General features: G+C 41.8%; 2 protein-coding genes across 2 annotated transcripts in view; both read right to left on the bottom strand.

Moving 5' to 3' along the window:
* Positions 1-15,291, bottom strand: part of tubgcp6 (tubulin gamma complex component 6) — a 29,562-nt gene extending 14,271 nt beyond the window's left edge. The window contains exons 1-15 of the mRNA XM_069686231.1: positions 15,208-15,291; positions 14,060-14,862; positions 13,748-13,911; positions 13,188-13,401; positions 12,062-12,220; positions 10,797-10,918; positions 10,574-10,637; positions 10,362-10,471; positions 10,128-10,219; positions 7,382-7,521; positions 5,421-5,570; positions 4,396-4,477; positions 3,841-3,929; positions 1,808-1,923; positions 25-163 (exon numbers count right to left, since the gene is read on the bottom strand). Of these exons, the coding sequence (XP_069542332.1) occupies positions 25-163; positions 1,808-1,923; positions 3,841-3,929; positions 4,396-4,477; positions 5,421-5,570; positions 7,382-7,521; positions 10,128-10,219; positions 10,362-10,471; positions 10,574-10,637; positions 10,797-10,918; positions 12,062-12,220; positions 13,188-13,401; positions 13,748-13,911; positions 14,060-14,842 (2,424 nt within the window). The 5' untranslated portion in view covers positions 14,843-14,862; positions 15,208-15,291. The remainder of the gene's footprint in view (positions 1-24; positions 164-1,807; positions 1,924-3,840; positions 3,930-4,395; positions 4,478-5,420; positions 5,571-7,381; positions 7,522-10,127; positions 10,220-10,361; positions 10,472-10,573; positions 10,638-10,796; positions 10,919-12,061; positions 12,221-13,187; positions 13,402-13,747; positions 13,912-14,059; positions 14,863-15,207) is intronic.
* Positions 15,292-18,161: 2,870 nt separating this feature from the next.
* Positions 18,162-21,190, bottom strand: part of plxnb2b (plexin b2b) — a 138,715-nt gene continuing 135,686 nt past the window's right edge. Inside the window, exon 37 of the mRNA XM_069685643.1 lies at positions 18,162-21,114. Coding sequence (XP_069541744.1) covers positions 21,010-21,114 — 105 coding nt within the window. The 3' untranslated portion in view covers positions 18,162-21,009. The remainder of the gene's footprint in view (positions 21,115-21,190) is intronic.

The following is a 21,190-nucleotide window of genomic DNA, read 5'->3' as shown; positions in this document are numbered from 1 at the left end:
TGTGTTTTTTAATTCATGACAAACCTGCGTCTGCTGCCTGTCGTGCATAAAGAACTGAGCCCGGGCTCCGTCAAGCCTCATTCGCTGCACCCGCCACATGGCCCGTCTCTCTCTGCGAGCCGCTTCCTCTGACAGACGGCTGTACTGAGCAATCAGCTCCTTCCTGTAATGTGAGTTTAGTAACACAATGTCAGTTTCAGGTAAATATAAAGCTAAGGTAAAGCTGCAACTAACAGTCTTTATAATTGTAGATATGTATGCAATTATGTCTTTGTAAATGAATGAATCATTTGGTTACAAAATGTCAGAAATAGTGAAAAATGCACATCACAACGTAAAGCTTTATTTTTACAACTGATATTGAAATCTTTTTGGCTGCATTCATACTGCAGGCCTTCATACCCAATTCCAATTTGGGGCACATTTCTGATTTTTTGGGGTCACTGTTATACTGTTAAATGGTAAATGGTAAATGGACTGTACTTATAAAGCGCTTTTCTAGTCTTTGCGACCATTCAAAGCTGCTTTTACAACACATACACATTCACACACGCATTTATACACTGATGGCAGAGGCTGCTGCGTAAAGTGCCCAACTGTCAATCAGATATCACATTCATACCCGTTGGCTATGCCACTGGGAGCAATTTGGGGTTCAGTGTCTTGCCCAAGGACACTTCGACTTGTAGCCAGAGGGAGCTGGGACCTTCCGATTGACAGACGACCGACTCTACCACTGAGCCACAGCCGCCCCGGCTATATGTTACATATCTATTTTAGAATGTGACCCAGGTAAGATATCAATGTGACAGAAAATAATTTAAAAAAAACACACACATGTGCACAAGCAAGAATAACAAAAGGCGTCGCATTCGCTGACATTCATTTTCCGTGAACATCGATGGCTCTCGGGCTTTTGGACTTTAAATGTGCAGAAACTTTTGCGCATGTAAGCGACTTCTCCATCAGAGACGGGCAAAATGGACAGGAGCGGCAAATTTCTCTCCAAACATTTTCCAACACACTTCCATTGCGGTATGAGCCTTCTAGTTTTGACAGAGGCTTCTCATAGCAAAAAGCAATTAAATCTGCCTTTTCGCCATCTCTCCACTGCCGCGTGTCGCTGTCCGACATGGGTCAAGCGGAAAAAGAAAGTCTTCTTCTCCTTCTTTAGAATCACTCCTGAAAATGTGCATATTACCATGGCAACACGGACCATTTCCGATTTGAGTGTTCAAATACAAGTCGCATTGTTTTGGATTCCGATTTAGTACCATATATTCAAGTAGCACAGTTCTGAATTAAAAAAAAGTGACATCATGCAACTTTTTGCTGTTGCTTTTTGGGACACTTTTAGTTGCCGTATGAATGCAGCCAAATAATCTTGCAAGGCAGGGAAAGAAAGAACGCGACAGTAGAGTGCTCACCAAAATCTGTCGGGGACTTCAAAGTAAACTTTACCTAAAATCTTGTCGAGCTAACTAACAACTTTAAGACAATCTTTCCCCAGTTTCCCAGCTTGGGATCAATAAAGTACATCTATCAAACTATCTAAGACGTCCAATGATAATGCACTTGTGCTGCCCTCGAATTACAAGCACTGATCACATTCGCTCAAGCTGTGGCATCACACAGACAGTTATCCAAAATGCATGGAAATTCGGCTAAAGTCCAGCCGCTGAGATATCCGGCACAGATGGAACTAATGTCGTATCACGCTTTCACAGAATATATTCCAAATCATGAAACCATAACAGTGATTAATCAGTCATCAATAAAACATTTACATCTGTAGAAACAGTCAGACCTGGCTCTCTGCTCGAGCTGCTCCTCCAGGGCTTGCAGCCTTTTCTCGCGGTCCCTCACCTCTCTGGCGAAGCTGAAGTCGTCCTCCTCCTGCTTCTTCTTGGCTACACTTCGCCACTGAAGCCAAACACACACACAGAAACATACATATGTCATTGCGTCCAGCTTTTAAAATGGGCATCAAAGCAGTGGGTGATTGTGTATGAAGCCAGATTTCTGTTTTCATAACATAAAGCGGCGATAATCCATATTTTTATTAGAATGATATAACAAACAGGCTCGTCATGGCTTAACTGAGCTTCAGGGTGAGTTTCAGCTCATTCTCTAGCGGTCTAAAACCCCACATGCTCTGCACCAAACAGCAGAGAGGCACATTTAGCAAGTGCATGGCAAATAAGGATGGGCACGGATATTCAAATATTTGATTATTCTCAATAAAGATGGTATTCAACTATAGCTGTAGCTTATGGATTTTTTTGTTGTTGCCTAAAGTCCATTAAATATCATCACTGGCTATATCAATCTGTGGAAACAGAATTTATAGCTTTAATTCTGTATTTCTTAACATCTTAAATAATTATGGTTTTCTTCACAATTCGTTCCACCTTTCTACTTTTAGTTAAATTGTTTCAACAAATTGTAACTTCAGAGCTGAACAACATCAGAGTGTATTCTTTTTCCTTCCTGCTATCACATCGGTGTTAATCAAGGTTTTGAGGTTTCCAAAGGAACCCCTGTGATTAACTTCCTTCTATACATTTGTTTAGCCATCAGACTGTGAGTTCTTCACACCTAAGACCACTGTATGAGCCTCGAGAAGCTAGCTTGAACCCTCTTGTTAGTTTGGTCCCCCAGACACCCCCCTCTGAGAATGACACCGTAGCTTCTTTCATCTTGGTTGTGTATTGCCCTTTGTTGCTCGATTTCAATAAGCATAGCCCTTTTGGTTAGCCCTTTGTTTACTGTGACCCAAGATATATAATCTGACTAGAGCTGACTCTAGTCAGAGAGGTTTTCTACAACTTGCTGTGATGATCTCTCTCCACTGCGCAGTGAATAAAACTCATCTGAACCAGCCACTGAATCGGACCTGAAGATTATTAATTTCTTCTACAAATCACATATTGTTCATTAAACGTGTATACCAATGTCGTTAAAAATATGTAAAAAGTAGAAATAAAGAAAAACACCTGCCTGGCACAGCAGCATAATTCATTAATTCACATGGTATTCTCCAGTCGTCATGGACACTGGACAGTGTATTAATATCTGTGGGCATGATTGTCAGTGCCCCAGGTCGTTATGTTTGAGGTTTATAATAAATTTGCCTCTTAGTTGTGTGTGTGTGTGTGTCTGTTTCTGAGTGAATTAGAGAGAGCGCACATGAGAATGAGCTCCCATGATGGAGAGCTCGTTGTCGGCCACTGGCTGTTTTTGCCCCGAGCGTAGCTCCAGCAGGAATCTCCCTGAGGTGAAGCAGGCGTGTGTGGAGGCTTCTGGCATCACCAGATCGGCACCAAACCAGAAAGCAGTCTCATGATGTGAGGAGACGAAGGAAACAGTCTTCTGTCCCATAAACAACTTCATTTCACTGCGTCAGCAAATACACTGATATGTCCTTGTGAGGAAGAGCTCGTTGTGAACTCGCCGATGTGTGCGTCAGCGTTGTGTGCCACGTCGCGGTTGGTCCGTTACAGGCTACATTATGAGTGTGTGACACTTGTTTTTTTGTAGTGAGGTTAACCGGATATCTGATATTTTTTATAGAATATTAGTATATTGATATGCCTTCAAATGCCCATCCCTAATGGCAAACATAGTTCAGTTTTTCACAGCTGAAGGACAGTAAATGTTTCGTCAGGAGTTAAGAACATCCAGCAGGTGTTACTGGTTAGTCAATCAATTTCTATCAAAATAAAATGAACAGGACTCCCTAACACACATGCTTACCACCTTACTCTCTCACACATTTCTTTTCAACACATTCTCTTTTTCACACACAACATCATTTATTCTCTCACACACATTACTTACCTCTTGCTCTTGCTCCAGGTGCTGTTTCAGCTCCTCAAAACGCTCCCTCTTCTTGGCCTCCTCAGCCAGACGCTGTGACACCTGCCGCCCTACAGGAGAGGAGAGAGAAAACGGAGTGCTGCTTACCCCCCTGCGTAGGAAAGTACGTCTCTGTCAGACACAGACGCACACACACAGAGAAATATGCAAAGACACACACAGAGAAGACTTTTTTCCACCTATCCTAACCTTTTTAAATATCTTCTGAAGCACTAAATGATGTCAAGAGTTTGCTCCACAGTGAGAGCTGTGATTGGATTTTATAGCACGTAATAGTGGATGCTGTACAAAGTATTCCTCCCTGTGATTGCCCTCTGTTCATCTCTGCTGCTCTGCTCAGAGGAATAAATGGAGCTAAAGGAAACTCTTGCAGTCAAGAGTCAACAACCAATGCAGAGCAGAGTCATTTGTTAAAAGCATACTCAGTGAGACGGGGGTGTGCATATATACATCAAGCACTATATCAAATTATACTCTGTGTGTGTGTGTGTGTGTGTGTGGAAGTGTAACACTAACCGCGGATGCTCTCCAGGGTTTTGGCTGCCGACTCTCTGACCTGATTGATCAGCTCCTGGCGTGCCTGCTCTGCTCGCTGGGCCTAACAATAGACAGACAAGAAATCATGATTAACAAAGATCTATCCACACACCCTGTACTTTACCTCACCTCACCTCCCCTCTCCTCTCCTCCCCCAGCTCGCCAGTCAGCACATTCAGCAGCACACATGCGATACAGGCCATACAAAGCAGGCTGTTACATTAAATCAAGCAGCGCGCGAGCCACAGGCTTCAGCTGCATCATTTTAATGACTCGCTACTGAAATTTCTCAAGCAGGCGTCCCCATCATGGATCATGTTATCTTAAAAAATAGAAACTATTCTGTCTTAAGGGACAGACTCTGTAATGAGTTGTCTTACTGCAGGTTTACCATCACTCTCTGAAGTCCAGCCTTCCCTTTATATTTAAAAATCGATTAAAAGTCAGCTATTAGAGACATATCGTATTTGGGTCTTTATTAAGGTGACAAGCCATTTCGACTGCCTGGTCTGCTAACATTTACTGCAATTTTAAAGAAGGGGTATCATGCTGTTTCACATTTTAAGACACGTATATAATGTTACAGTGTTGGATGTCCACTAAACGTGGGTGAAGTTTCAAATCTGTAGTTAAAACTCTGTGGGAGTAATCCCCAGGCTTCTCAGCTCAGTCTGCAGGCTGCTGTGAACGCCATGTTTCACACAGTTTATTCTACACGCTGCACTTTGTGATGTCACAAAGCGCAGCCTCAGCAGGTGTCTGCGAGCTGGCCAATCAGAAGAAAGTGGGCTTGTAGGGGGCAGGGTTTCTTAAAGGGACAGAGCTGAAGGGCCTGCTCAGAGCACCAGTGTGAGAAAAATGAGGAACTGTAAATTATGCTAAGCTACTCCACAGCTTAAAATTAGCATAACACCCCCCTTTAACAATAGCTCAGACTTCAGTATAAAATAATAAAACTATATCCCAGTTTAAAGACTATTACATGGGAACAATTATCTCAGTACCTGCTCCTCCCTGCTGATGGCGCTGTATTTAGCAATCCTCTCAAGGCGTCCGCGGTACACAGCACAGTCCCTCTCGATCACCTCCACCTCCCGCAGGGAGAAGGTGACGGAAATGCGAGGCACCGGCAGCTCCGACCAGCAGATGTAGTGCTGTGGACACACAGTTAATAGACAGTTGGAGGAGGCTTGTTGTTTGAAGTGTTAATCCAGTATTTTGAGAAACCCCAGACAAAATGTTTTTAAAACTGACAGTTATTTAGCTCATTAGCAACAATCCCTTCACTTCTGCATTTTTAACTCCACAATAACATGCATGTTCATCACCATCCTGCAGTGTGTCCAGTAAATAACAGACCCAAAATCAGGGGGAATTAGCATACAGAAAAACCCTGTAGTTACAGAATACCAATTAGTCAGGAGCTCGAGCCCTGCGGATCGGGTCAGGCAGGTCGAGTCGTAAAAAGAATACAAGCTGGTGAATCAGCAGGCGAGTCACAGAGAAGAGAAGAAATTAAATACAGTTAGATTACATACAAACTGGCATGATGCAACCCTTACTGTCAATACGTCAAGTCAGGTGTCCATTTACATACTTATAAATCTGTTATGTTACAAGTGGTTTTGCAGGAATTAGTGTTGGGAATCACACTTGATGATACAGACATTTAGTAAACAAAACCATTGGCTTCAACATAGAGGCAACTCTGAGATACTGAATGATTTTGTCTATAAAGCATCAAAAAGGTCTGAAAAATCCTTCTTAAGTGTCTTGTTTTGTCTGACCAACAGTATAAACACCAGAAACATCCACTTAACACTGATATGGGACTGTAACAGACCATTAAAGGGGACAAAAGGGTTTTATTGTTTATTTTCACAATAAGGTTAGTCTGTTGTTTCTGTGTTATTTGTTATCGTTTTTGGGGGCTTTTATTTTGAAGGCGTGTTCTTGCTTACCTTCCACCAAACCGCAAATACAACACTCGTTGAGGGACAGTTACGCGGTGTGTGTACGGCTATGGAAGTACTTACCGAAGATCATCCTCATCATCCTTTAGCAAACTACTTTAGCAACCAGACTGAGGGTGTACAAGCTCTTACCGTAGCAGCCCCAGCTAGAGCAATGGTCAGACTCTTTGACCAGTGTGTTTGTGGAATTACAGCACGGTTAAACTGAAAATAAAGGTTTCACAAACCATCAGTCAAAGAGTCTGACCATTGCTCTAGCTGGGGCTGCTACAGGGCCTGAGAAAAGCAGCAAATCCTCACATTAAAGAAACTGAAACAAGCGAAAGGCTGGCATTTTAAATAACGTTAGAACAAGTATAGAACTCTTGCGTTGATTAATTTCTTCCTTTATAAACTCCAACAGTGCTGTCACAAAAGGGGAAATCTGTATGACAAATGTCCGTGTTTGTTATTCAGGACTCAAACTGGCCAACGTCTGCAGACAACAGAACAGTTCAGAGTTCAAAAGCGTGCAATAAACAGTGAGAACACCTCTGCCTCAGTACGAAAAGAGAATTTATTACAAAACTGATGTGTATTGATGACATTTTGCAAGAGCCTGGATCCTCATATGTCGCACTATTGATTATTTGTCCAATTCCCTTTGGGCAGTATGGATCCCCAAATGGGTAGAATGATTGTTGTGGCGGTGGAGAAAATTGCAGAGTGCATGTGGAATCTGTTGATGTCAGTGCCAAATTGCGCATCTATAAGCCAATACAGTACACTGACTGGCTGTTAAGAGCGAGAAAAGCAGATCAAATATGGTCGGATCGTCTGAATGATCATCGTTTTATGCGCCTAATTTATTCACCGCAAACAACCGTGCTGAATAAATCAAGACTTTAATTCATGTTGGGTTTTTATGACCATCATCAATGTCTTCACACAGGATTCATCTGCATAAAATCTCCCCTCTTGATATATGAATGTGTTAAATGTGCAAAACAAACCTGTGGGCAGCAGATCTTCAGGAGGTTAATGGTCTTTCCGCAGACGTACACGTCGTTGGCGATGTGTCTCAGGAAGAGGGGCACGCAATCCTCCACATCCTTAGAGATCAGAGTGTAGCCTTGGACCCAGAAATGTTTGTCTGCAGAGATTCAAAGACGCCTGTTACATGCTGTTCTACATTCAGAAAGAGTGGTTTTACTTTGTTTGCCTCTGTTTACAGTGTTACACATTCACGACAGCAGTGCAAAACAGTGACGGAGTAACACTTAGCCAGCACTTGGCCTAAAACTTTTCCTTATTAGTATGACTTACGGGGCATGGCAAAACTCTGGCCGCTTGAATTAACACTTGGAAATTGTTAGCGCTTAGCTCAGTGATCCTAAGCAAAAAGCATAAGAGAACATGAATGCACTGAGCTTCCAGAGCTCTTTACAAAAAGCCTGCGGCTTGCCAAGAAAGCTTAGCCGCTGATTGCTTCCCTGGCCGACGGACTTCGAGGAGAACAATGACATTTGTGTGTCCTCCAAAAAGCGGGAGCGAGAAGTGCAGAGGTTCACTGCGGGAGTTGATGAGGTGTAGCCGATGAGCAAATGAACCTCTCAGCCAGACAAAGCCGAGGTGATAGTCTGACCTTGAATGGGGTGTTGCATGACATACAATATTTGGATAGGCTGTAATGCCTGTTTTAAAACCATATTTATGGAGGACGTCAAAATGAAGCAGTTGCAGCGTGTGCTCGTTTGGGGGAAAGGATTTCAGCAAGATTATTAATTACTTACAAACATTTTTCTGGAACAGGACTGCAAAAAATTATTTTTTTCACTACTTTTTTAATTAATTAATCTGATGGTGAGTTTCTCAATTCATCATTTGGTCTATAAAATGTCTCAAGGTAGAAAAACACTTGGCACATCTATTTTATAAGACAGGTGCACAGGAGAGGAATGAGCCCATCAAAAATAGCAAGCAAACTCCTGCACACTGTCTGACTAAAAATACATTTATTGGCAACATTTCGTTACCAAACCTTCATCAGGTAATGATGAAGGACTAGCACCAAATAATGCCATTAAATGTATTTTTGCAAGTGAGACAGTGTTCAGGAGTTTGCTTGCAGCCTATAAAATGTCAAAAAAAAATTGCAAAGAAAATAGTTATATGTCTTGTTGAGTAAAGCCAACAGTCCAAAACCCCAAAGATACTTTTAATATATGACCAAGAAGAGCAACAAATCCTGACGATGGGCAGACTTACTTGAAAAATGACCTGAGTGATTTAAGTTGTAATCTCAAAGTATTGTTCTCTATAGCGGCACCTATGGTGGTAAACAGTAATTGCAGGAGCACACTTCCCAGATATCCAGACAGTGTTGCATGTGTGACGTCCACGGTTGGCTCCGGTTGTAACTCTTGATTTTCCTCGCTGACGGTCGCTTTCCTTTTCAGCATGTCTTCATCTGAGCGTCCAATTTGTTTCTTTTTCTTTGGATTTCACTTATTTTTGAAGTTGTATCTGTCGTCATCGATCTTTTCTTTGTTTGTTCAGCCATAGTAGATTACAGTTTACTCGCAACACTTGCAGAGAGCGGAAAAGCAGCCGCTTAGCTCCGCCTACCCTCTCTGGCAGACCAACCACTGCTGGCTGATGGAAAACGCGTCACTAACTGGGCGCCGCTTGTGATTTTTCCGCGAAAGTGGGCCATAGGCTCAATCACCATTGTGTTACCTCATTTGGTGATGGATAGTGACATTTATTTAAATGAAAATCTTTGAGATTATTTCTTTAATTGACGATTGATATTTATATGATTGCCGATTAACATCTTGTCCATCGACTAGGTTAATCGTATCTACTGTATCCTGATGTTCGAATCTTGTTTTTTTCCCCCAGTAAAAATAAAGTTTCTCTAAAGTAAAGTTTCTAGATAAGCAACTATTTCAATAACCAATTCATAGTTTTAGCTCATTTGTGAGCAGGAATCAAACATTTCAGGCTTAAAATTGTGAAAACTTACTGCTTTATCTTGTTCTTTAATGTAAGTGTGTTTTGTTTGTTTTGACTTGTTAGTCAGATTTAAAAAAGGCATGTGATGAGATCACTCTTGATATTGTGATGGGCAAACATTTTTCTGTTTTAGAGAACAAATAATTAATCTGTAAATCCATAAAACATTCTGCAGTTAAATTGATGATAAAAACATTTGCTAATTAAAGCCCCTGTAATGTAACCCTCACCCCTGAGGAGCACAGACAGGCCTGTATTTGTCTTCCCTGCAGGGATCGCCTCCTCCTATCTCGACTCCTCTGCTCTCCTTAAAGAGCCAAGTTACTAATTGGACTTCAGCTACTCCAGATTTGTCAAAGCTAATTATGAGAAAAGAAATGAAAAGGAAAAATAAATTCTTTCAGAAAATGTTTTTTTAACCAGCATGGTGTAACGAACGAAAAGACTAAAGGAGCATTATCTGTTTGTGTTGCTCCCCGTGGCACACAGAGCAGAGATGGCTCTGGTCCCCACAGCTGTGGCAGCTGATTCTGTTTCCCACTGATTATCATCCAATAACTTCATGACACCCTTTACAGAAACAAGGGCAAATCCAACAAGGCAATAAAGGCAGTAATGAAATCTTTTTTTTTTTTTCTGGTCGACAATCTGTCTGGCAGGCTTTTCATTTTCAGAACCTGCTGACTGAAGCCAAAGTGTTTATGCGACTGTGTGTGTGTGTATGTGTGTTTGTCGTCTCACCTCTGAAGCCCAGATACTCCTCATTGACCTGGATCATGAATTCTCCATAAACATCTCGAAACACGCCGCTGTACACCCAGTCAGTGACGAACCTACATATAGCACAGTAAAAACACACAGTCGTGACAATTCCTAATAAAAAACGATCAATAGAGCAAGTTCTGCATATCAATGAAATGAAGTCATGTCCTTGGGTTATATAGGGTTTTTTTTTGATGAAGTGCAGCGACTGACCGTGTATAAGGTTCACAGCTGCTCTTCAGCAGCGACAGCAGGACTGGATAGTTCTCGTTGCTGCAGTTATTCTGTGCTTCATTGTACAGGTAGGACAGCAGTTTGACACCCTGAGGAGAGCAACATGGCACTGAGCTGACATCCCATCTGATAGGCTAAACACAGCCATGATGGATGACATATTGCAGTTTGCAGATAAAAAGAGCACTCACCACGGGGAAGGTAGCTTGGCCTGCACCTAAAGGCCCGTCTACGCAGCACAGCTCTGACAGGTACCTTTGATTAAAAGAAAGCAGAGACTTTTTTTGATCTGATAATATTTGCATCAAGCTCCACTCTGTCGGGACGTGAATGTACTGTCGACCGGCTGGGGCTGAGGTTCAAAAGCTTTAAATTAGCAGGTGATACCAGCATAAAAACCAGGTTTGACCTCACCTTAATTGGCGGCCCACTTTGCGGAAAAGGAAGCCGATAGTCAATAGGCTGAGTGTGGGTGGTGTGCTAAGAACACATGCCCTGTAGTAATGCAGATACTTCCTCAGACCACCTGTAAAAGCCTTGGAAAGAAACAAAAATATATTTTTTTAGATTAAATTATCCTTGCTGAGGTTAAACCACTGCAAGGCTGGCTTTTATTTATTGATAGAAATTTGTATGTTTGTTACACTGAGCCTTAATGAGGTTTTGGCCCTTTGGGCAGCCACAGATTTTCCACTGCCATTAACTTTTGTACATTAAAACGTTCTTACATAATCATGTTAGTATCCCTAGATTGTAAAGAAACATCTATGTGCATTTGTGTTAATTGGCCCTTGAGAAATCAATAGAGCATTTTAAATTGAACTAATGGTTGAAACCAGGGTTAATTTCGTAAACGAAAATAATAACGAAACATGTTCGTCAACGACCTTGACGAGACACTGACGAGCTAAAAATAGATCGTTAATGAAAACAAAACATGTGTCGTGTGTCGTCAGAGTTTTTGTTATTAACAAGACAAGGCGGGACTAAAATGTTAGGATTTCGGATATTCAAAATGCATATTTTCCCCCACTGTGTGTCTAATCTGTTTGTCAAAATGCAAGCAATTCATTCCTGTAACTGGGTAACCCGGTTGGAGATAACAGGTATCACAAAGGTGGTTGTGAACTCTCTGTGTCACCCAGGCTTTCAGCTTCAGGCTGTGTGAGTTCACAGAAAAAGGGGCGTTTTTACGCATCATTTGACGCTTCTTCTGCACAAAAAGAAGCGATCATCGGCTGTCTGCTTCAGTCAGACTATTTGAATGAGAAGCGATAAGTAATCTGTAGATGCTGTGTCTTCATCGTTCTTTTTACTGTAATGATGATCTGCTGAAATTTAAAGTGCTGCATTTTACCTGAAGCAAACAGGTAAAAACTATTATTATTATTAAAAAAAAAAAAAAGAGATGGGGAGAGAAAACATTTTGACTAAAAGTAATGACTGAAATGTGACTTTTTATTGACAAAAACTGGACTAAAAAGTTTTGAGTTTTTGTCGACTAAAACTAGACTAATAATATAAAGGGTAAAAGTGACTAAAATGTGACTAAATCTCATAAACATTTACGTCTGAAGACTAAGACTGAAGCTAAAATAGCTGCTAAAATTAACAGTGGTTGACACAAGTGCAAAAGGGAGTGCACTCTCACTGTATTTACGATGATTATACAAACTTACCTGAAAGACGAGGCCTTTCTTGTCAGCGCTCTGCAGAGAAAAGCGGCTAAGCCTCAGGTAGTATGTGCCATACTGGGCCAGCTCCGCCAAGAGACGAGACACACTCTCTGTAGAGGCTCCAGACACGCACACGCCGGGTCTGACATCAAACTGAACACTCTGCAAAGGAGATTTCATATTTAAGATGGCGGAGAAAATACAGTCGAGTCTAATAACATCCAATAAAGTCGCCCCGCAGCAAAGCAAAGCTTACAATATTGAATTTTTGTTGAAGCAGTCAGAGAGTCACCTCCACTGTGACTTCTGAGGGAGTAGTTTGTTCTTATTATATTAGACTGCGAGACATAATCAGATGTTTGTTATATACTGTCCTTCCCATGGTTGCTTTATGAGAAATAGATGCATAGTTCCTAGACAGGACACTTCTGGGTGACTAAAATAACACAGACAATAACCACAACAAACACAGCCTCGAGGATTACCTTTGAGTTTAATAAGCATCTCTCAGACTGTCTCAGCAAAACTTTAAACACTGTAAGCTTTGCAGGCAATGCAGGACTGTTGCATTTGATTATATTAGATTGGACATGTTCATATTTTGTCCACCTCTTGTACCAGACTGCATGAAAATGATCAAAGTCTGAGGCCATAAAGGGCTAGTGGAGTAAACAAGAGAATAAGGATTCAATTGACGTTGTAAATAACTAATCTTGTGAAAATATGACAACTTAATGTGAAACAATAAAGCACCAGAAGAGGTCTCCTGTGGCTTTGCTTCGGCATTAGGGATATTTGTACTTATTTGTTCATCATTTAATGCATCTTGGCAAGCGACTGACTTCGCACGTGCTTGACAATGACAAAGACAATTCTGTCTTGTTTTTGTCGCTTTCGGGCGATATACTTTTATGAGCTAATTGGGTTTGTTTATATCCCACATGCACACACTTTCCATTGATTCTGCCCTTTATTCTCCTCTGTGTATTTTTTGTAATTGGATCCCATCACAGTGCTTTTATCACCACCTTCTATTTTATCACTTCAGTCTAACAGACCCCTAAAAAAACAACTCTATGTATTTTTTATTGCACTTAAGATGCTGATAGATAAAGATAACGAAACGCACCTGATTGAGAGGGAAGGTCGTAGACGCCACTCCGATCAGGACGTTGAGGAGGTCAGACACCAGCTGTGTCTGAGAGTCCAGGGGCAGCGGGAGGAGAGGAGAGGGAGTACCAGTGCTGACCACCCTCAGCTCACCCTCCCATAGTCGGTAGAGTTGGTCAAAGGCCTCCCTGCCTCCTTCTGTTAGATAGAGGGACTCCCTTTTCCCTGGTGGGCTAAAAGGTATAATGAGAAAAATACAGGCGTGTTTTCCACAGAGTTAGAGCGAAAATGAAAAAATAGTTCACTTTAAGGACAACTCTGTAAGACATTGTTGCTTTTAAAAGGTCATTTTTGACATTGCATAATGTAACACAAAATGTTCTCTTCCACAATTTTGTTAGTTATTAATCGCAACTCATTTGTAAAGCGAATTGCCAAACATTAGTTGGTTTTAACTCTTAAAAATGTTGTTCTTTTTAATATTTAGATTGTTATTTGGACAATTGATGTGACATCACATAAGAAAAATAAATCACCAAAGACTGTAAGAAGTAAAAAAAGACGACAAAAAAGACTCACCAGCCGACAGACTCCCAGCAGCGGCGTTTTCCAGGCTCAAACGTTCGGAGAGCCTCCCATATATCGAAGTCTGGAATGGTGCTGGGCTCTGACTGGGAGTCTGGGGTCATGTTAGACGCTGACTGGAAGCCCTCATCCTCAGACTGATCCAAACTGGAAGGGACCTGCACAGACAATTGAGCCTGACGATGAGGTTGCATAACAATAGGTTTTAAACCTAAATCAATCACTTGAGCAGATATGTCAAACACTTAAAAATGAACCAAACAACAATATTCAGCTTAGATACTAGACTAGGACATAGTGTCGTACCCTTATAGCTAGGCCAGTCACGTCAATATTACTGGGAACAGGAGGCAGATCCAGTCTTATGTCTATGTCTGAGGTGCGAGTGTGCTGCAGTGCTCCAAACAGCGTCAGCCTGGTGTCCCTCTCAAATCTTTCTTCCGCTTCCAATTTAGTCCGCAGAGCCAGCAGTCCTGTGCCCGGGGGGGCATCCATCAATCGCTGAGTTACACACAAACTGTCCAATGTCCCCCACTCCTCCTGACACACAAGACCCCATGCCCGGGCCTCCAGCCTCTGCAGCTCCTCGCTCTGGTAGCCCCAGGGTTGTGGCCTCCGCAACACTGGCCTCTCTCGTCTCATGTAGTCCCTGCTGAAAGAGGTAGGGGGTGGTGGCGCCGAACCAGCTAGGTGCACCAGGAGCTCCAGGACCGCGTCTACTTCCTTCAGGCCAGAGGATGCTCCCTCCGGCAGCCTCTCCAGCTGCTCTTCCAGCCTCTCTGCTTCCTCTCGGCACCCGGCCACACGCAAGTCAAAGCATATCATCAGGACTTTGTTTCTGGGTGGTGTAGTAGCTGTGGCAATAGGTCCTGAGGCACACCCTTTGGTGCCATCCTGAAATAGCTTGGACAAAAGGGCACCGTAGGCACGCTTCTTGAGAGCTCTGCGGAAACTTTCTCTTGAGACTCCTCCCAGGGCACGGCGTTTCCATGACACACCAGTCAGGCTGGAGTCACACAGGGCACCCAGAAGCTCAGTGATGCTGCTGCTGTTGTGGCAGGTGGACTTCATGGGGTTGTTAGGATACATGGTGGCACTCTTGCTTCAGCCTGAATGAGTGAAACAAAATGGGGTCAGGTTTTCTGTTTTATTTTAACAAGAAAAGCATAACAGGGATACACAGTAAAACTATGATATTGCAGTAGACATTTAGCTAGATTTAAGGCAGTAGTAGAAGGCAGACAGGCTCATAGTCAAACAACTATCTTGTACTGTGTACCACTAGTTTAGTAAATGACAATTAATAAATAACACAGGAGTCATCTAACGATTAGGAGCTAAGTCAACATTTAGCTATATTAGCGAACGTTTGTCATTGTATATCTTACAGCATACTGCATTAGCCAAACCATTTCCCTTCTGGGCCAAAACGATGCTGTATGAAACATATTTACCTTCTACAGATGGTATATTTTCCGTTGATTCAGAGAGTTTTGATCCTGCACACCCTCCAAGTGACATGCTAGCATACGTTTGTTATTAGCAAGGCTGTCCTGGTGAGCTAATGTGCCGAGCATGCAGAACGCAGTAGGTGAGTCTTCTGCACAGCGCCAGAATTTCGTTAATATTCCGTGGATAATCGTTTCATCATATTAGTGCCAGTTATTGTGATGTGGTGTTGTTGTTGTTAGCTAATAGCTAGCTAGTCGCTTCATTCATCTTCTATCGTGTGCCGCGGGACTACAACAAAATTAGAATCTGCCCCTCTGAACCTGATTGGGTAATAGAGTGGTCTGCCTACGCTGATTGGCTAAGAGAGATGCAGAGGCTATGCTGATTGGTCAGTCATGTCGGTCAATCACAGGATTCTAACCCTGTCATTTGCCACCGCGCTTTGCTGCGTTCAAGTGAAACGACAAAACTGGAATTATTAGCTTTGTACTGTTTGAGTCTTCCAAGGCGTCATTTGCACTGTTTAAGTATTTAAGGATAACAAACTACGCATTTGATTAAAACGGAACTATACATACAAGTTTGATGAACGTAACTGTTAAAATGCCAAGCAGTGGCAATTCTTGCAGGGCTTCTGTGGTCGACAAACTGCAACATTTAGCTGGTTTTGAAATAAAGTAAACATCTCACACTACAGATGATTAAGCATTACTGTGAGTTGGCAAAACTTTCAACGAAGACAGAATTAAGTGTTTCATTGTATTTAGTGGATAATACGCACCTGCTCGTAGATTATCGTCTCCCCGTGTTCGTTTATTCAATCCCTGTGGTTTTCTCATCATTATGCAGAAGTCTGTTATGCGTAGCACTCCATGCAGTCTCCAAAAGCGCTTTGCGTAATTACGCACTGGATTGAGTCGTTAAGATAAAGGAGAGGCAAGGTTTAAGGCATTAAATGAAGTCTGAGTCCGTTAAAAAAAAAGTGAGAGACTATTTCAAAGTTTAACGGATCTTTGTACCATCTCTTACACTGGAAGTGCATTACTAGGGGCAACTATGGAAAGATTTCCTTTTGGGGCAGACTTGAGAGAAAATGTTAATTTTAATGTTTTTTTTTTTCATTTCATCTTTACAGCAAAGAAAGAGAAAAACACATCATGCTGTTCCTTAATACAATAAAATGACTGGGTGTGTGATACTTTGGGGCTAGTCCTAGTGTAAAATTCCTACTGCATAAGACAACTTTAACTTTATTTGAGATATGGGCAAGCTTTTAATTCAATTTAATTTTAAAATATTGATGGAGTTAGAAAAATCCTTAAAATTATTTTTAAGATTTCAAACCGTTTCTTTTTTATTTATAATTGTTTACTTTATTGTAACCGATGAATATTGTATAAGCAAGTCGTGTTTGGTTAATTTCTGTGACTTGTTATTCTTTTTCTGTATGTGTACTTTCATCGATGTGTCTATTAAAAAAACGCTTAATATCAATAATTCCACCTTTTTATATGAACAATTAAATATTCATTATTCTAAAGGGCACAAACAGATTAATAAAAAATATTTTCTTCATCGTGCATTTTTAAGTGTGTTAAAATGAAATCTACTATTACATTACAATTTAATTCGCTCTGGAGTTGTCAATGACTTTTGTGAGCTCTAAAATCAGTTGCTGTTGGGCTTTAAATTATTCATCAGAACAAGTATTTAAAATGACACCACAACATCAGTGTTTTTTTTTTAAGTCCTCCTCCTCCTCCTCCTCTTCCCCTTAAGGCAGCTGAAATCAAAGCCAAATCTCATTAAAAGGTTTGAAACACATGGAAGTGAAATGCAACCTGCTGGTAAACACAACGCTCTGTGAAGGAGAGGCTGGCTGCGGTGTGTGGAGCAACCCAGGCAGGAGAACAGAAGCCAGATTTTAAAGCAGCAGATTTTTTTAATTCTCAAGCAAATTTTAACCCAATTTCTTGTAAGAAATGCTGCAGAGAGGCTGATATTCATTCTTAGTGTGCAGTATCATTGATTTCTAGACATTGAAGGGCATCGTTATCACGAGTGCAGCGCACGGCAAATTAAGTTGACTCCCAGAATGATGTAAGATGCACAACTTAATAGAAATATAAAGTACAGTATTGCCTTTGATTTTCCACCAGTGATCAAGGACGGTGTACAAGATGCAGTGCTTGCGATAATCAACTATAATCACTCCTGCTTTGGCAGCAGCCCTTGAAGTTGCTCTATCTGTTGCTGCATCAATGATCTGCTCGGTTAGAAGATGGCCTTCGCAGGCCTCTGGTCTGTCTTTGATATCCCCACCCTTGCGTCTGGGTTTGTTAAGCAGTCCGATGAGGCAATTTTGCCTTTCATCTTTCTTTTTTCCAATTTCATTCTTTGCTGTCAGTACTTAATTAATGTTTTCACAGCAATTTTTCAACCTTCGCTGCAGATGACAGATATGCAGTGCAGCTATTTACATTATCAACTCGTTTCCCGAAGCCAGACCATGGCTTTTAGTCTGCACTCTGAGCCGTCTGACAGGAACCTGATGTGGCATTTGAGGAAAAAGCGCCATCACAGGGCATGCTGCATACGAGGAGTGATGCTATCATGAAAGTCGTTTGGGGTCATAATGTGTGCAGAATGTCTGGAGAAAACTGTCATGTTCAAGCACCTGGCCCTCATAAAGCGATCGGTTGGTTTGAAAAATAAATAATTTTCCTGAATCCACCTATTACTCCTGCCTGTGTGTCAGCTCTTCAGTGAATTTGAGGTAACATAATGAGCTGTATAAATACCAAAGACTTCAGGTCACTTCAACAAGAAAGTGGCTACATGTGGCAAGTGTTACTCTGTCTCACCAAGGTGATCGTAACTCATGCAATATGCATGGGAGGTGAGTGTTCAATTTGGGCTAATCAATATTCTAAAAGTGAAAGAAACACAGCAGATATGAAGGGCGTATATGTCTCTGAGTTTATTCACGGAGGAGTGTATGATGAAACCTGTGGGTAACTGCTCCGTCCACACACAACTTTGTAAAATTAAGTTCATCCAGTACAAGCAGACCAGGTAGGAGATCGAGGATCCTCTGAGCTGCCTTGGATGGGGAGGAAAACGTTGGCTTTTATTAATGGTCCTGTACTGAAAAAGAAAAATGGAGCGTCCCAGTTTCTTTAATCGTTACAGCACATTCACAAGTTTCAAAATGGAAAAAGTCTCGACAACTGCACAAACAGTTTTTTTTCTCTTTTGTTTTTTTTTGTCCCAGGACTCAATGCATAGGATTATACAGTTAGAATACAGTATTTCAACATGTTTTACAAAGATTTATATGGTATAGGAAAACAAGAAATAAAAATAATAACTGCACAGCAGTAAGAAAGGTCATTTGTCGAGTATAGATAGTCATATCGTACACACCGGAACAGCTTAGAAACACAGGGCAAAAAAATGAACGACGTTGGAACAATTTTGCGCTATATTCAATCTACATAAAGATACCCTTTTGATTTCAGACTAATTTAGGAATGCCAGACATTTTCAAGGGAAACCCAAATCACATTGGCCACTGTTTTACATGTATTCATTTTGACCTTTTGCCTTAGCCACCAAAGTCCTACTAAGCACACGCCACAGACGCCCAAAAGAAATGCACACGTCAAAACTGCAACCATAAAAGAAATCATACTGAAATGTCTTCAGCCTATTGGCACACAAACGGCTGCAGCAGGGCATCTAGCATTTTAGACAGCACACATAATATCACAAGTCCAAGTACATTGCTGTGTCTATAGCACTATCGTCATCATAATCACCTAGGTTACCAATAGAATAATTTAGAAACAATATATATGTATCATCCTGTTCAATAAGGCACATTTTTGGTTAAAGAAAGGCTCTGAAATAAGCTTCTTGCATCGACTCTGTCAGCGAGAGAGGAGTCAGCAGTAAACAACAGTGGAGACGAGGATGGAGTCTGCAGTCGGCATGCAATTAAGATCAAAAGCCTCCCCTGCTGATTCCATTATACAGAGTGCCACTCTGCACTGCGCTGAGTGGGCAGTGCCAAGTGCTGTTGGTCGGGATGCCAGGGTGCCACGCTGAAACGGCAGGCAGGCAGGCAGGCAGGCAGGCAGGCCTCGAGGTCTGTGCAAACCTCACTCGAGCCAAGGCAGGAATCGTTAACATTCTGGGGTCTCTGGAGCTCGTTATGCTCCGTCAACTACACGCATCCACCATCAGATACAGGGACTTCAATTAAATCATCTGTCAACAGATAAACCTACAATTTGGGGATGAAACGTGATGGCGGTAATGGCCCGAGAAAAATCAAACCCTCATTCCGACCCTGTGGACACCTCGGCTCTGACACTGACACTCAATATTTCAATAACAATTATGTACATGATTGAACCTGACCTCACAAACATATTTCAAACCACTTCTGTTTGTTCAAAACAAACTATTTAAGTACCAACTGCAACTCCAAAAAGTTATTAACATCAGCAATATGCTATTTCATAGCTTAAGAGGCAGAAAGCTTGATGGATATTTGGAACATTATAAGGGTAATACTAAAAAAATGGCACTAAAAATCATGAACACTAAGAATGCAATGAATCAGTTTGGAACTCTAACATATTGCTGATCTGCTACAGTAGGTGAATACATTTAGTAAGCTAACGTGACTGTCGACTCATGGTGTTCTGACATTATTGCAGGGCTAACATGAGTGACATGGCTCCATGGCAGAGTAAAGTTGCTTCTTGCGGACACAAATAATAGCGAGGAAATATTTCTGGAAACAGACGCTCACTGAAATGTCTTTTAAAAAACCTTGAAATGTCCTTCTGTGCTTTAGTTGAAGTGGAATGTATCATGGCACTGTACAATAAAGGGAGACAGACTGTGCTATTACCGACTTCCCCGAGCACAAATGGCAATCCAGCTTGAAGCAAATCTGAGTCAAACGCAAACTCAAACATTTGTGAAACCTCTGGGGACCCGTCATTCGTATGAGCCTGTACATTGCTAGATTAACCGGTGTCCTTGTGAGGACCCTTTGGTCTCTGTCAAAAGGCTCTGCGAGAGCGCAGGCTCCAGTGTGTCACTGGGTTTGGGGGGGATTAAACTGACAGAAAGCAGGCGTCCCTTCGACCTCACGCCCGACAGTAGGCATCCTGTGTGTGCACACACATTCCCAAACACTCACACACACTCAAGTTAGGCAACGCGCGCTCTTATGTACTTCACACAGACATCTACGCACACACAGGCTAATAAAAACACTATCCGCACCACAAGGTGATCCATTTAAAAAGATAATTTTTTTTTCCTTATAAAGCTTTCCGCATAAAGACTGCACGATAAAAAAAATATATAATACAATTCTTAAAACCTTTTCTACACAGAAAGAAATTGAACATCTGATTATCTCCTGTGCCAGTGCTCCACAGAAGGGCTTAATTCTTAGAGAGGTCTCTGCCGCACTGCATTGTGGGAGCAATATTCAGTGAAGCATGAGTGAGCGCGCAGACCTTTAAGGTTTGGCAAGTGAGCTTTAAGGCGTACCTATGACAGCGTAACCCATCATTTTCTTCCCCCTTTTGCTCTCTTTCTGCATTTCATTAGTCCCTGTTACTCCACAGCACAGAAGATACACGCCCACATGAGTCCCTTCTCACCTTTCCTTATTTCCACATTTTATTCTCTTAAAGAAGAAATAAGCCCCTGTAGTCACTGGCGCTTTTCTACCATTTCTCTCCATCCCTCCCGCCCGCCCTCCCTCCATCTGTGGGTTAGAGATCAGTCACTTTGTTTTCCAGGGCGGCTGCTATCTGCTGGAGCCGCAGGGTCAGCTGTTTACTCTGGGCAGCTGGGTCCTCGTCCAGGGATGCGATGATCTGAAAGAGGGATGGAAGGTGAGAAGGGCATTAATGGAGGAAAATGAGGGAGAAGTCAGACATAAAAAGAAATAGG

Source organism: Semicossyphus pulcher, unplaced genomic scaffold (assembly GCF_022749685.1).
Source record: "Semicossyphus pulcher isolate SPU_LCO1_2020_fin unplaced genomic scaffold, fSemPul1.0.p SCAF_8, whole genome shotgun sequence".
Classification (NCBI taxonomy): domain Eukaryota; kingdom Metazoa; phylum Chordata; class Actinopteri; order Labriformes; family Labridae; genus Semicossyphus; species Semicossyphus pulcher.
The sequence above is the reverse complement of the archived record's forward strand: the minus strand, read 5'-3'. Positions and strand labels throughout refer to the sequence as shown.